The sequence below is a fragment of the Anthonomus grandis genome, chromosome 16 (genome assembly GCF_022605725.1).
Source record: "Anthonomus grandis grandis chromosome 16, icAntGran1.3, whole genome shotgun sequence".
Classification (NCBI taxonomy): Eukaryota; Metazoa; Arthropoda; class Insecta; order Coleoptera; family Curculionidae; genus Anthonomus; species Anthonomus grandis.
Window position 1 is genome coordinate 8,817,918 of NC_065561.1, and position 16,368 is coordinate 8,834,285.

Genomic DNA, 16,368 nt, shown 5'->3' on the forward strand with positions numbered 1-16,368 from the left:
AGTATCTACAGTTATGTCTGCTCACTAGGCCATTTAAAAAAAAGGTCGATTCGTCACTGAAGCAAATGTTCTTCAATAAACGGGGATCGTCGTCAATTCGCTGGCACATCACTTCACAAAATTGAATTCTCCTATCAAAATCATCTTCTCCAAGTTCATGAAGAATATGAATTTTATAAGGAAAGAACTTATTTTTTTTTTAAACTTTATGTACGGAACCAGTGGAAATATTTGTTAGTTTTGCGGCCTTTGGTATAGACAAAGTTGGATCCATAGCAAATTGTCCTAGTACTTCAACTTGGCATGCTTCATCGACAACTCTATTTTCATATTTTTTCTTATTGCAAATCGATCCCGTCTCGTCAAATTTTCGCATCAATTCTAATACGTATTTATGGCTGACGTTTTTATCTTGATACCTTTCATTAAATGCTCTCGCGGTTCTGCGAGCACACCGATCTTGAGCTCCATAAAGGAAAATTATTTCTATTCTTTCGGCTAGCGTATACACCATTTTATTAACTCACTGTTTTAACTAAAATTGAAAAATTGCACGCGTCAAACTGACAGTTTTAACAATAATAAATCGCCTGCTTTTTAAACGCCTTAAAAATGTAAGGTATTGCAGTGTTTTTTTTGTAGATTTCGCAAAAAATATAACTGAAATAAATACACATACAAAGTTATAAGACTGCAAAGATTTTTGCAAAAAATTTGAAGACACTCTTTTTTCTCGCAAATAACGGTACACATTCTTTACTTAAAAAAATAAATAATTTGCTTGAACTAAATGTACTCTTTGTTACCACACATTTTAACTTCTAAATTGCTTGTATTTTTTTTTGATGATCTATTATTAAAAATGTAGGAATTTTAAAATGATGTAGGTATCACATTAAAAGTATTCATTTAAAATACCAAAGTTTGGCGTAAATAAAATATTCATTATTTCTAGACATTTTCGCTAACTATTTGCTTACACATTTACCGATTTCAGATTAGAATTTTACGCTGCTTACTATGATGTATCACACGATGGGGGTTCCCATTTGACATATTAAAGTGAGGTTAGCTGGAGGTGAGGAGGTGATTGACAGAACTTCAGTAAATGCATAATTAAACGTCCCCCTGTATATCTAATTTAACGTGTTTTTTTTTTTTTTTTTTTTTTTTTTTTTTTTTTTTTTTTAAGAAAGTTATTAAGGGTGGATCGTTTTGAAATGAAAGCACTATATACTAAGGGCCTGCGATGAAGGCTACATAAATATTTTGGTACTTCTAGACTTCTCCAAGGTCTTGGATACTCTGGATCACCGTCTCCTATTAGCTAAGCATAAATATTATGGGTTCGACGCGGAACTGTTTGAATTGAAATTGAACTTTGTTCAATTAATTCATTCATTTATAAGCAAACGGTCGCAAAAGGTGGTCTATAACAATTTCACGTCGGATGCGTTGGATATTCTGTCGAGTGTGCCACAAGGAGCTATTTTGTTACTTCTTCTATTTTGCATGCATGTTACTAGTGTTTCTTTGTATTCACCCTATTAATTTGACGCTAGTCGTCAATGGCAAAAGACTTGAGCTGTCATTCACCTTAGGAAAACGACTTAAAACTTTTTTGTTTTAATCTTTTCAGCTCTTTTGTTTAACTGCATAAACTTAGACTTTTACCCATTAATAGGTTGAAAATTTCGTATTACTTCTACAGATTCTTGTAAATTAGGATAGGAACTTCTTTTGGGATTATTAAATAAAATGGGTTATTGTTGGGAACTGTTGCCTCTTCTTGCCATAGCATAGTCCAAATTGTCTCTACAGGAATTAAAATATTCAAGTTCAGAAGTTTTCTTAGTTTCAACAAAACTAAGTGGCGCCTATTTATTTTTTTTTATTATACAGATTGTGACTTATATTAAATCCTTACTTACGACGGCTTAGCCTTCAATAATTCTGAGCTACAGTCTGCAATACTTAGGTACAATTTAAAATTGTACGATAATACATTGTAATGTAACTCAAAATTTTCAAGTGGAATTTCCACTTTTTTTACATCGTTGAGGTCCGTTAAATATTCAGCCAATATTGGGGATATTAATTGTAAAATACGCGTTTTTAATTAGCTTCTTGTTCATAAACATTCACTATAAAAGCAAATTTCTTTTGCAGAAACGATAAAAGAAGGCGAACTAATCTCGGGTACAGTAATAGGACACGATTACGAAAAGCAATATGTAGATGTGTGTCTAAAATCGGACGTAGCCAGTAGAATAAACCAAATACAAGATGGTCAATTAAATGGGACGATTGCATCTTGCTTGACCGAAAAGCTTTTACAAAAAGACGATTATATTATTTCTTTATTGAAACATCCGGACGGGAATAAACAGCTGATATATTTACCTATAAAGTTACACGAAAATGATTTGAAAGGCAGTCTTTCTTATTATGATAATAAGAAATTTAAAGTGTGTGTTTGCGGGTAAGGTTTTTATTAGATGTTTTTTACTGATTAAGAACGATTATGTTTTTCAGTAAGATGAAGCGATTTCTTATTGGTTTGAGCAAAAAGCTTTTTTTGCATTTGGACAAATCTTGCAATAAACATAAACAAGTTATTGCGCAAGGAGAGGAACAGACACTTACGAAAATATCTAAAAAAGAAAAACCTAGAAGACCAGATAGGAAACGCAAGGTAGAACAAATAGAAGAAGTTGCTGAAGTCCCTGTTAGCAGTGAGCGAGATAGCGGCATAGAAAATAGTGAAACCGACGAAGATCATATGGTTGATGTTGAGTGTGATATTACGGAGGAAACTATACCGGGAAAAACTGAGGATTCGCCGAAGACTTGCGTCAAGGAAAAGTCTGGGAATATTAGTTTACCGGGTATATCAATGTTCTTTAATCCAGAAAAAAATGTGGAGGAGGAGGAATCGTCTTCCGATGAAGAAACAACTGTAAGTATACAGATAAAACTTTTAATCTAAGATAATAAAATTAAAAAAAAATAATTTAGACATTTTCTTACTTATTTATACTTGTCAAGACTGTTTTACCAGTTTATAGGAAGCAATCATAAAAATACAAAACAAATACAGGGTGTAAATAAATAGATGCGAAAAAATTCAGGGGCTGATTTTTGGGTAAATTTTAAGAAAATTTTCTTATATGAACGTATGTCCTTAAAGGCATAACTTTTGAAATAAGGGTGGTAAAGATTGAAGAAAAATATATGTTTCTTTATAATACCTGAAAAAACCCCTGTAGATATTTTAATAAAATTTGGTATACATTTTCTATGTATCAAAAGGCCATTTCTGAGGATCACTATTTTTTTTATTTGTACCAGTTACGTTCGTTTAAGGTTTAAACTAAAAATTTTTGATGAAAAATATGGTACACACGCTTTTCATCTACGTACATCACTTTTTTTTATTTTTTTTTATTTTTGAGGAAATTTGATATCTTGACTTTCTTTTGTCTGTTTATTTTTAATGTTTAGATGTGATTCTATTTTTTTTAAACCAAATGAAAGGAAAAGAAATTAAATAATTATAAAAAATTTTGAAAATGACTACCCTCTGCCATTATGCAAGAGTCTATACGTCGCCGCATTTGTTGACGAATCCGATAAAAATTCCAGAAGAATTTTGAATTAATGATTCGATTTCTCAAGTCATCAATATCCAGTACCGGAATCCTGTACACCAAAGTTTTTAAATGACCCCATGTGGTAAAATCTAGTGGATTCATATCTGGTGATCGAGGTGGCCAATACTGAGGACCGCCTCAGCCTATTCAACGATTTGGATATGTTTCGTCTTAATAACGGCGTGCTAATAAACTAAAATTTGTTAATGCAATGTGCTAATAATTAAAACCCAGCGGGCATAAACCACATTACTCTTCTAACATCTAAGGGTACCGCCTCACGAAGTCCTGGAAGTACGTCTTGAAGAAAACGAGTGTTTCCCCATTCAATCTCTATAGTAGAAAATGTGGGCCAATAAGATGGTCTCCAATAATGTCAACCCATACATTTAAAGAAAATTGTTGTGCATGGGGATTTTCTTATGCCCAAATATGCTTATTATGGTAGTTAATGATTGCCTCTCTGGAAATATTAGCTTTGTCGGTAAACAGAACCTGCCTTAAAAACTGGGGGTTTTGCTCAATGACTTCTAACATCCAACGAGAAAATTCATGAGGCCTACGAAAATCTCGTAGTAATAGAGCCTGGACTCGTTGTACATGATACGGATATAATAACTGGTCCTTTAAAATAGTCCATACCGTCATATGATTGACATGTAGCTGCAGACCAATTTTTTCTAAAAGTACTGCGTCTTCCAATTCCGATGTTCTAATATCGCGTTGACGACCACAATCACACTTTCTTGGTTGAAAAGTTCCAGTTTCTTATAGTCTTTGATGAAGGCGTGCAAAAAGGGTATGATTCGTTAAGGAGATATTTCAGCGTACATTCTAGATGCTTGCAGTGAATTTCCGTTAGCAAGACCATAAACAAAATGCATATCGGTCATTTCTGCATTTGAATAATTTGCCATTTTGATGAAATGGATCAAAATTGCACAACAAAGTTTCTACTTTAAAGGAGGCAGGAACTGACAATCAACCAACAATCATCAGCAGGCATTTAACAGATTAATACATTATTTAAAAGGTTAAGTAAAAAAACTATAAAGGTTAAGTAAACAGTGGTGTACCATATTTTTCATAAAAAATATTTACTTTAAATCTTGCACGAACGTCACTGATAAAAAAAATCAGTGAGCCTCCAACAATGCCTTTTGATGCATAGAAAATGCACACCAAATATTACTAACATACCTACAAAGGTTTCATAGGTATTGTAAAAAAACATATATTTTTCTTCAATTTTTACCACCCGGCATCTTAAAAGTTAGGACTTTTAGGACATACATTCATATAAAGTTTTTTTCTTAAAATTTACCCAAAAATCAGCCCCTGATTTTTTTGACATCTATTTATTTACAGCATCTATTTAACTCCAGATATTTTCAATATTATTTTGATTTAAATTGTAGTATTTGTTTATATTAGTTTCTACTTAATTGGGGACTGTGGCCTCACCACGAAAATGATAATGCTTTCTTTCATAGTCTAGCTTTTAATTTAATAGCACTGAAGTATTCAAAGTTCGAACTGATATGCAACCTGATCCAATATGAAGAAATAAATATTGGAAGAACGAAACGTAGCCGGAAATGAAAAGAGCATTCATGAAAAAGACAGTTTTTAGATCAGTAACCAGCTATGGACCGCAGGTTCTTATCTTTACGGGTCGAAAATTTAGTTTGGCATTCTTTTATAAGACTGTACTAATTCTTACTCTAATATTTCCTTGTGTTAATAAATAATATGTGGTATAAAAAAAATTGTGATTCTCCGACATATATTTAAAAAATGTAAACAATCTAATTTCGACCACCGTTGTCCCTTGTCGACAATCTTTTTTCCTATCAACTCAAAATTATCCCTAATTATAGATAAAAATGGGACACATTGTATAAAATCGTGGAGTATAAAATTATAGAAATATCACAGACTAAAATTAAAGTCGTACGTTTTTATCAAGTTTTGTAAGCAAGCTAAGCTAAGTTACCATGATAATTAATCGCATACAAAGTACTTTCTATCAATTTTTTCGATAGTTTCTGCTGGTGAAAAAACTTTCACAAGCAGAAAGAGCAGATTAAAATTAAGATAAATCATGACCAAATACAGATCGCTGATGAATGTAAAAGCTTGGGATTAATAGTAGACTCGACCCTTCGACTTTAAAACTATGTATTGTAACGAAGTTACAAGATTTTGTATTTATTTTATAGTAATAAGGGTTAGCCCAGGCAGTATTTTATAACAAAACTTAGATATTTTCGCCCCGTTAACATGTAACCTCTAAATTTATAATTTATATAACAAAAAGGTGCCTTTTAATCTTTACCTGTGAGTCATGAGGGACTTGTAATGGTAAACATATATAAAGAGACCAACTTAAAGAGGTTTCTAGCCTGATAGTACCATAGAAACGTTTGATTTGTTATAGGTTATACCTAGTTATCCGTTGACTATGCTGTAGTCCCTGGCCTTCATTGTTTTCAGTCCTCGTTGTTCTTAGGACAGTAAAGAACTGCAAATACCTAAAACTGAGAGGTTTTTCATCACTATGCTTCAGGTTTTGCGCAAGTTATTTTCATGAATTTTCCTTTGATGCTGTTACAATGTTTACATATCCTTTTATGCAAGTTTTGAGGTTTACCTACCTTGGGAAGCCCTGTTAAATAAAGGAAGGAATGCGTTGTTTTGCAAAATATGATATAAATCATGATTCGGTTTCCGCAGTTTTTCTGTACACATGTGACCAACATTTGTCCCCCTGTTTTCGCCTAGAATTACCCAGTTTTGAGAGCTGAAACTGAAAGTTTGTTTACCGTATAAGGTCATAGCCTATAAATCCCTACCGTTTTCATGACGGAAAACTCTATTTCCATTAAGTTTTTCCAATTGCATTTTTTATCCAAAGAGTGATTCCGAGGATGTTCGTGAGTCGTCGGCATCCAAATTCCTGTCGTGGGTATAAAAAGGCATCAGGTCCAGCAAGCTGACACATTCGTTGCAGTAGGGTCATACCTAGGATTTTCTTTAAGAATTTCAAATACAGTGAAGTTGCTTACATTTAATATGTTAGCAATTTTTCGAGTACTGGTTTTAGGTGTACTACTTTTGTTAAACGGTATTTTGTTTACTGACGAGGCTACTTTTGGAAGACATTGCATATGAAATTTCCATAACAATCACTTATGGGCGGAGGAGAATCCATATTGAATCTTTGAGGCTCATTTTCAGCATGAGTTTTCAGTAAATGTATGGCTTGGATTAATTGACGATCATTTAATCGGCCCATATTTCCTCCCACAACGCCTAACAGGAGAATCTTACCTTTGTTTCCTACAGGAAGAGTTACCTGTATTTTTTGAAGAAATTCCTCTACACCTGAGGCAACACTTATGGTTCATGCATGATGGTGCACCAGCCCATTTTTAGTATCAATGTACGTAATCACTTAGATACAGTATTTCCAAATCCTTGGATAGGTAGGGGATGTACAGAAGATTGGCCTGCTCGATCGCCAGATTTAAATCCTCTAGATTGCATTTAGGAATCTTGTATAACGTCTGAAGGAGCTCATTTTGAACACTTGTTGTAGCTTTGCGCCTATTTAAAATGTTAGTATTCTTATTTTCTATTATTGTTCTGGTTTAATATTGTATTTGATAGTTCCTGATAATGTATTAAAGAAATTAAAAATACGCGTCAAGATGTTTTTTTCCATATAAACGACGCCACATACGAAAAAAAGGTGAGAGAGGTTTTTTGTCACAAAGTGAACGAGGAATTCAAAAATTATTTTTAACTTAAAATACCTCAGTGGCGTACCATTTTTTCTTAACAAAAATTGAGATCATTACACGTATGCGCGCCAATGGTGAACATAAAATTATTAATTGTATACCCAAAAATGCGCGATAACTACCTCTTAAAACCCTCCAAATTTTATTTGCATGTCTCGACCGGTTTCAGAGCAATAAATAAATCGTCAATTTTTAAGAAAAACTGTAACACCGTGTATCTCGGAAATCGAAGCATTTGCGGACATACGTTTATATAGCAAAATGACATTATTTTTCCATGCAGAATCGCCCGCTGAAGTTTGTCGCACTTATTTACTAACACCCTGAAGATAAAAATGGAATACCTTGTATAAAATAGTGGAGTAAAAAATTATAGAAATATCACATACTAATATTACGTAATAAGTCGTACGTTTTTATCAAGTTAGTTTTTTAAGCAAGCTAAGCTAAGTTAGCCTGATGATTAATCGCATACCAAGTACTTTCTAGCAATTTTTTTGATACTAGGGTCCAACAGTGAAAAAAAGGAAAAAACTTTCACCAGCAGAAAGAGCAGAACTCTTAAGACAAGAAGAGGAGCGCGTATTAAAAATTGAAAGAGAACTCACCGATCCAACAAGGACACCTGAAAGCGCCGAACAATTTGACAGGTTGCTTTTGTCAAAACCGGATTCAGCCGAGCTATGGACCAAATATATAGCATTTTATATTGCGGTAAGAGAAATTTTTCCTTCTTCTTTTTATTTATGACTAGCTGAATGCCCACGGCGTTGCTTGCGTGGAATTTGAAAATAAAAGAAAAGTTCTACTGAAGGACTTTTTTGTAAATAACATTTTTTGTTTTGCCTTTTTGTAATATGTAAAAATATCAATTTTCAACGCTATAAGTTTAAAATGAAAGAATTTTCGTAGAAGAAGTTTTAACCCCATTTCATCTCTTCAGGGTGGTTTTCATTAAAATGAAATTAAATTGAAGTATTTTGCAGTTTTTTCTCGAAAAGCAATGAATTTCTGGATAAAAAATTATGTTAAAATCTTAAAGGGTGGTTTCAACCCCTTCCCGATAGAATTTCAACAAATCCCTTCTTAGTGGACATAACCATAGGAATGTTTCTAGGTTTTACCGTTTGGTTTTTTTATATAATATAGTCTTTATACAGTGTGGTGACTTTAACTGGAATAAATTCAGTTAAAACTAATCAAAATTTATCTCGCAAAATTCCTAGGACCCGTCGATTTTTGTTTATTTTTTTTCACATTTCAAGATAGTTTTTGTATTTTTTCACCTACAGGGGGGGTCCAAATTAACCCCAACTTTTTTTTTCAAATGGAAAGCCACTTTTTTTAAACTCTCATTGAAAAGAGCCCTTTTTCTTGATTAAATTGCCCTATTTACTTTTGTGATTATCTAAAGGAGAAATACGAAAAAAAAAATAAAAACCATTAAATTATTAAAAGTTGCGTTTAATGTATAAGATGCTCAAAATGAGCACCATTTACTTGTTGGCAAAGCCCAAGACGATAATAAAATTCGTTTCTGACATTTTCTAACACTTCTGGAGATATTTGTCGGATTTCTTGCCTAATGCGTTCTTTGAGTTCCTCTAGGTTTCCTGGTTTGCTCATATAAATTTGACTTTTCAAATGTCCCCACAGAAAAAATCAAGTGGGGTGAGATCGGGAGAACGTGCCGGCCACTCGATTGCACCCCTTCTACCAATCCATCTGTTTGGAAAATTGTCATCTAAATACTGGCGTACATTACGGGCATAATGTGGGGGAGCGCCATCTTGTTGCATCCAGATTCTTTCATCATACAAATCTGGATCGAACTGACTCGGATATAAGGCACGTAAGACTGGAACTAGTTCATGTTCAAGAAATTCTAGATATCTTTCCCCAGTTAAAGTATCATTGAAGAATATGGGCCCTATAACTTGCCTGCCAATTATGCCAGCCAAAACATTAGTTTTCTGGGGATATTGTGTATTAGTTTCCCTTACCCAGTGTGGGTTCTCGACCAGTAGCGACAGTTCTGCTTATTAACATGGCCATTTAGGGTGAATGTAGCCTCATCAGAAAAAAGGATCCACTCCGAAGATATGCGATTTTCGTCAATGGCGTTCATCATTAATTCACAGAACTGAACTCTGCGATCTGGATTGTCTTCCAATAACTCTTGAACGGGTTGCATTTTATAATGTCGTTTGTTTGCACTTTTTGGAATTTTTAGCACAGATTTATGATGAAGAGAGTTTTCGCGAGCTACTCTTCTGGCTGCCGTTCCGGACTTTCTTCCATCGCTAACTATACATTTAATTGGGTGTTTTCATCGATTTTAGAAGACCTTTGTCTTGAAACATCCCTCACGTGCCCAACTTCTCGAAATCTGCTTTCGATTTTACTAACCGTACCTTGGTTAATAGGTGGCAAATCTGGATATTTCTGCCTGAATAAGTGGACAACCTCTAGCTGAGTCATTAATATTTCAATTTTGTGGGATTCGGATGAATAAGGCATTTTTTCAATATAAGATAACTTATTTAACAACTGGTTGAAATTCACTTTAACAGTGACACTACAACAATATCAGGAAATGTCTCGATACCAATAAAATAAACAAACACGCCAAAAATTTACCAACACAAAATATTTCGAGACTTTTAATAATTTAATGGTTTTTTTTTCCTATTTCTCCTTTAGATAATCACAAAAGTAAATAGGGCAATTTAATCAGGAAAAAGAGCTCTTTTCAATGAAAGTTTAAAAAAAGTGGCTTTCCATTTGAAAAAAAAAAGTTTGGGTTAATTTGGACCCCCCCTGTAGGTGAAAAAGTACTTAATAATCTTGAAATGTGAAAAAAATAAACAAAAATCGACGGGTCTCAGGAATTTTGCGAGATAAAATTTGATTAGTTTTAACTGAATTTATTCCACTTAAAGTCACCACACTGTATAGTATATATAATATAGTTATATTATATAATATAATATATAATAAATATAGTTTTTTATATAAGTCTCCCATTTTTTTGTTTCCAGGCCACAGAAATTGATAAAGCGAGAGCGGTTGCCAGACGAGCTTTAACTACAATAAACATGACCCTAACGGACGAGAAATTTAAAATATGGATAGTTTTATTGAATTTGGAAAATATGTTCGGTACAAAGGAATCCTTCGATAGCGTGCTTGATGAGGCTTTGAAATTTAACGATTCATTACAAGTCTATTTGAAGGTCATTCAGATGCTTGCAGAAAGCGCGAAATATAACGAAATGGAAGAAAAAATCATTAAGGCGCGTGCCAAACATCGGCAAGACCCCACCATGTGGTTGGAAATAGGGAAAACGTATTATTTGATAGGGAAGTTCAATGAGGCGAGAAACTGTAAGGATCGGGCGCTTAAATCTATAACAGATAAAAAATCTCGTAAGTAGAAATTATTATTTTTTATATTTATATTCCAGCAAAGAAAAATAACTCAACGTCAATAAAGTTTAGTAGATAAATGTTCTTGGGTTTCTATTGCTTGTTAATAATAATAAAATCTTTTATTGACACAGGGTGGCAAAAGTAAACAATCCCCATAGCGGTTGTTTTAATAGTTTCCAATTTAGAAAATATAAATAGAATATGAAAGTAACATAGCTACTTTCATTAAAATATTTTTTTATTAAGTTTAAAGTATGCAAAAAACCAAAAATCTTCGTCACAAGTCTCGTGTGTGAAACACATTTAAAAAGGTGACACGTATTTCGCCGACTTACAAGGCACCTTCAGACCTAAATAGAAATACAGTTTTAACCTAAGCAAAGTTTACTGAATAAAATACAAGTTGCTTCACTCGGCGAAAAACCTTTTATATTTCGATCTCAAAAGCAGGCCGCCGAGCTCCTCGCCGACTGGGAACTAGCAAAAAATGTAAAGGGAAATTCTGGTAAAAAATAGCTATTATTTTACGAGTTTCGTCTATTTCGAACTGTAGGGGAAGACGAAGCACGATTTTATAATAACTTTATTATCTGGCATAAAATTATTATTTAATGTACCTACTTGGGAAAAATATGTAAATTGATAATACTATAAATTATTTGTTTTTATAGCCACCAAACTAAATAAATTTTACATAATCAAAGTTTACGTAATTCAAAAACTAAATGGTTACTTTTTTTTGTTAATAATTAGGTACTTAGGTATCTTATTAAAGGTTGTTTTGGTACAACTGGTTTCATTAGGATTTATTTTTAAATCAAAGTCAAAAGTTTGTGTGAAAAAATGCATATATTACTGTTACTAAACTTAACAATTAAAGATAGACATAACTAATAAGTAATGACATGTTTGAATTTTAAATGATTGATTACTACACTTTTTGACGTTTTTATTATTTTGTCAGACTAATAATAGCATTACCAAAGACATTATAAGTAATAAACGTAATGTTTCATTTATAACCAGCCCAAAAATTTGGTGAATAAATTTGACTTCTAAAAATTGATTTTTTAGTTTATTTCCAACATTGGTTTGATGAGCTAGTTCTTCGAATTTACTAGTAAATATGTTCTGCAGCGCAATAACATAATCAGTCGTATTCTTAAATGGGACTACTAATCCAAAATTAGTTTCACTGTATGATTTAAAATGACAAAATTTAGTTTCGTCTTCACCTAACGTATTGGAATTCCTAAAGCTTATACATACATCGCAAGAATGTTTTTATAAACATTTCCTTAAAAAATATCCTGTAACATAAACTAAAAATAAACTAAAAAACATAAACTAACTCTTTTCTTAATTGAATTTTTATTGGAGTCATTGCCGAAATCTTCATTGACGTTTGACAGAACTTATCTTGAAAGTAAAATTTATTTTAGATATACGATACCTGTTTTAATACAACATTAAAATTTAACTCAAAACAAGATCAAAATAATTTAAAAAAAATTAAGGTAATGTTTTTTGGAATTTATTGAACTTTACCCAAACTGAAATAATAAAATCTAACAAAAAATAAAGATTTTTTTACTCAGGAGCTAAAAAACTATTATAGGGATAGCGTCGTATTTATTATTAAATTACTAGGTTTTTCTTAATTTTTATTGTACTTTAAGTAAAACATTTGAGTATAGTGCAAGTGTAATTGTTTTGCATATTATAAAAAAGTTCACAGTGCCGATTCTTTCAGTTACCTGTATTATTACATACATCCGTCTGGACAGAAACATTAACCTGCATCGGAGTGTCAGTTTGCACGGAAGCGTCACTGAATTCCTTCCTTAATGTGTGACTTGCAATGATGTTAGAATTATCTGTGTCTGGAAAAATAGTACGTAAATTTGTAAATAATTGTGATTTCCCTATACACCAAAAAATTGCAAATATTAAAAGGTACCTTCTATAATACATATTGCCATTATAAGTGCAGAAATACATAAAACATAAAACATACTTGTCGATGCTCTGGTCAGGAACAATGTAGGAATTGCGTCGGGTCTAAAACGTTTATTTGAAGGGGACATAAAACTGCTCTCCGCAAAATGCAAGCTACAGATATTAACCCTTTTATAACATTGTTCCGGAGTAAGATCGGCATATCTATGTTCGCCAGTAAATCCCAAAATACCTTTCCAGAGTTGGCACCTATAATCCAGTTTTTATATTAATTAAAAAAAAATAAACAGGAACCAGATCATAAAGTAACTAGGAATGCAATCATGAATTTAATAAACAACTAATTCCAATGTACTTACCTATTTTCATTTTTCGGACATTAAAACTACTCTTCGGACTAAAAAACATTAAACTACTTCCACGCTTTGTAAAACAAACGTCTACCGAACAATAAGTCGACATTTTAATATAATAGATTATAATAATTTGCCAGTCCACTGAGTCCACCCGGTAAAACGCTCGCACATCAAAACGATTTAAACTCTACTCACTGTGTAACCCAACAGATTCGATTGTTGGAGCGTCGCCCGGCAAATGAAGTGAGGGGCGGTGAATAGGTAATTCGGCGCGTGGAGTGGCGCCCAGTGACGCAACTTGTATTTTATTGAGTAAACTTTGACCTAAGTAAGTTAAAAAGTGTAAAAAAAAACAAGAATTATCTATCTAAAACAGCCACTAACACAACCTGGCAAAAATTCAAGACGTGCACATTATTACACACAACAATAGATAATAAATGAAGCAAACGAGCAATTGAGACATTTAAATCCTTAAAAAAACTCGATCAACTGTTTAATCTCTAAGAAATAAGAGGCATCTAAAGCTCTTAATTGTTTTAAATGATTGGTTTAAATGGTAGGAAAGTTTATATTTATTTAAGAATTTATAATATAGTTTGTTGATAGTGCTCAAAACGAGACCGTTGTTAACAGCTATCTGTCCGATTAAGTATTTAACTCTTTAAAGCGCACTATAGGAAGGTTAAGGCAGAGATTTGAAGAGATTGGTCATATAAGGAAAAGACATACTGGTCCAACAAAGCAACAGAAGCTATACGTGATAGATTTATTCATCTTTAGGCATTACGAAATCCCAATATTACTGCCAACCAGCTAAGAAGAGAGCTTCAAGATGTTCATGGTGTTAGTGTCACTGCTCAAACAATAAGAAATTGGTTAGATAAAAACTATTTTTACACCGACGCCATATTCAACTTCAGGCATTTCGAAACCCCAATATTACTGCCAACCAGCTAAGAAGAGAGGTTCAATATGTTCATGGCGTTAGTGTCACTGCTTAAACAATACGAAATTGGTTAGATATAATTTACTTACAATGCGATTAAAACATGTAACTCCTTGCCAAACAATGATTTACTACTTCATAATTTAACCAAGTTTAAGTCGGGATTTAGGTTGTATTTATTTAGAGAACAGTTGAGCTCCTATTTTTTAACTCACTAGTATCGTGTGCTCCAGAGGTAGCGTGATGGTTGTATGATTGTGAGTTTTATATCTCCCCAGTGTTGGGTATAAAGAAGGGTATAATTATTTTTTTGGTGGGAACAATTATTTCTTTATAATATTTCATCTTTGTATTATTTTTCTGATTATTATTGTGTATGATTACCGAAATGTATTTATTATTTATTAGGGTTAAGTTTGAGTAGCCTTAGGCTAGACTTCGCCTTTTTTTATTTGTAATATTTGTCAATCTGTTGTTTTTTTTTTGAATAAAAGACGATTATTATTATTATTATTATAATATTAAAATTAATGTAACTTATGGGACGGTAGAAAAAAGTTTATTTATTAAAATGTCACAAAATAAAAATAATTTTTCGTTTTTTAGAAATGAACATCATCGTACGGTTTGCTATAATGGAGTTCAAGCACGGCGAACCTGAACAAGGCTGTGCGATTTTCGAAACAATTTTAACATCGGATCCGAAAAAAGTGAATATTTGGGTGACGTACGTCGATCAACTGGTGAAAAAGGATCGCATAGATGAAGCGCGCCAGGTTCTAGAGAGAGCAGCTTCTCACAAATTGCCTCTGAAGTGCATGAAGTCGCTTTTGCTCAAATTTAAAAAATTCGAAGAGGAATTTGGAACACCGGAAACGGTCGAAGCGGTTAAACAAAGAGCTCAAGATTATGTTAACAAAGTGGGAAAGTAGATTATTAAATGATATCTGTTTTAACTGACCAGTGGTATTTTATTTAAAAGTTAATTAGGATATTATTGGAGCGGTTATTTTTATACGACATAATAAAACTAATTATATATTTTCTTCATGTTAATATCTTGTTGATACTCTAATAGTACGGGAGCGGGCAACATGTTTTTGGGACAATTTTAGTATGGATGAAATTTTCATATTACGCTTTTGTTTTGCTTTTGTCGAGTTTGCACCAATGCAAAGTGATATAATAAAATTTTTAAGGTGACTTATTTCATTATAAATACCTTCTGCATAGGTATAATTTATACCTTCAAATTTTAAAAAATTAAATTTTTGCATCCATATCTGTCGGCATAGTCAGTCTTGTATGCAGTCTACCATGCTTACTGAAATGGTTCTGGTGACTCATTTGATTGTAAATATGTTTTTGCATAGGTATAGTTTATACCTTTAAATAGCCGAAAATGTAGGTGTCTCATGTATACAGGGAGGATGTCCCAAAAATCAACGATAAGCCGAAAAGGGGTAATAGACCAGGTGCTCAAAGATTCACAAAAATAATTAAAAAAAATTCTTTCTTGAGTGCTTTTAAAATTATATGCATTCATAGTAAATCGAAAAAATTGACACTGCCTGTTGATCTTTTTCGTACTGTGGTTACAAATTTTTGAATTTCTTGACAATTTTTTTTTAAATGTAACTCTTAATAACCTCTGAATAGCGCAAAATAGGCCAGAGATAATCCTAGCAGAGAATATGGGCAACAATAAGGCTGCAAGAAGAGCTATCCAACTTGCAACCCAGGGAGCCAGCAACAGCCTGGTAGGCCCTGAACCAACATGTTATGTCAGCGATAAGACCTGGAAGAGGGAAATCGGCAACTGGCTAACAAACCAGAACAAATTCTACTGGGAGCAGCTGCCAAAGATGGAACAATCCAAACAAGTTATAGGCAGCCCACCCTTCAAGAAGGGTGAGAACATACTGGGCCTCTCCAGACAACAACTCCGAAAGGTCGCAGGGCTACTTACAGGCCATGCACCCAGCAGGAAACACCTGCATACGCTAGGGAAATCAGTTACCTCGCTATGTAGGGGATGCAATGAGGAGGACGAAACAACTCTTCACATACTGTGCTTCTGTGAAGCATTTAATCAAACCAGGGCAACATTCCTGGGGGAACAGAAACCCGCACCAGAGGGTATAAGAAATCTACCACTGGGAACAATCCTGGACTTCCTTGAAGCTACAGAATTGAACCTGTGGGACTAAACA

The 16,368-nt window shown here is 33.1% G+C and overlaps 1 protein-coding gene across 1 annotated transcript in view; it reads left to right on the forward strand.

Annotated features, from left to right (window-relative positions):
• LOC126745465 (protein RRP5 homolog) overlaps positions 1-15,115 on the forward strand; it is a 66,307-nt gene extending 51,192 nt beyond the window's left edge. Inside the window, exons 13-17 of the mRNA XM_050453319.1 lie at positions 2,170-2,482; positions 2,536-2,959; positions 7,967-8,173; positions 10,501-10,888; positions 14,762-15,115. Coding sequence (XP_050309276.1) covers positions 2,170-2,482; positions 2,536-2,959; positions 7,967-8,173; positions 10,501-10,888; positions 14,762-15,087 — 1,658 coding nt within the window. The 3' untranslated portion in view covers positions 15,088-15,115. The remainder of the gene's footprint in view (positions 1-2,169; positions 2,483-2,535; positions 2,960-7,966; positions 8,174-10,500; positions 10,889-14,761) is intronic.
• The last annotated feature ends 1,253 nt before the right edge of the window (positions 15,116-16,368 follow it).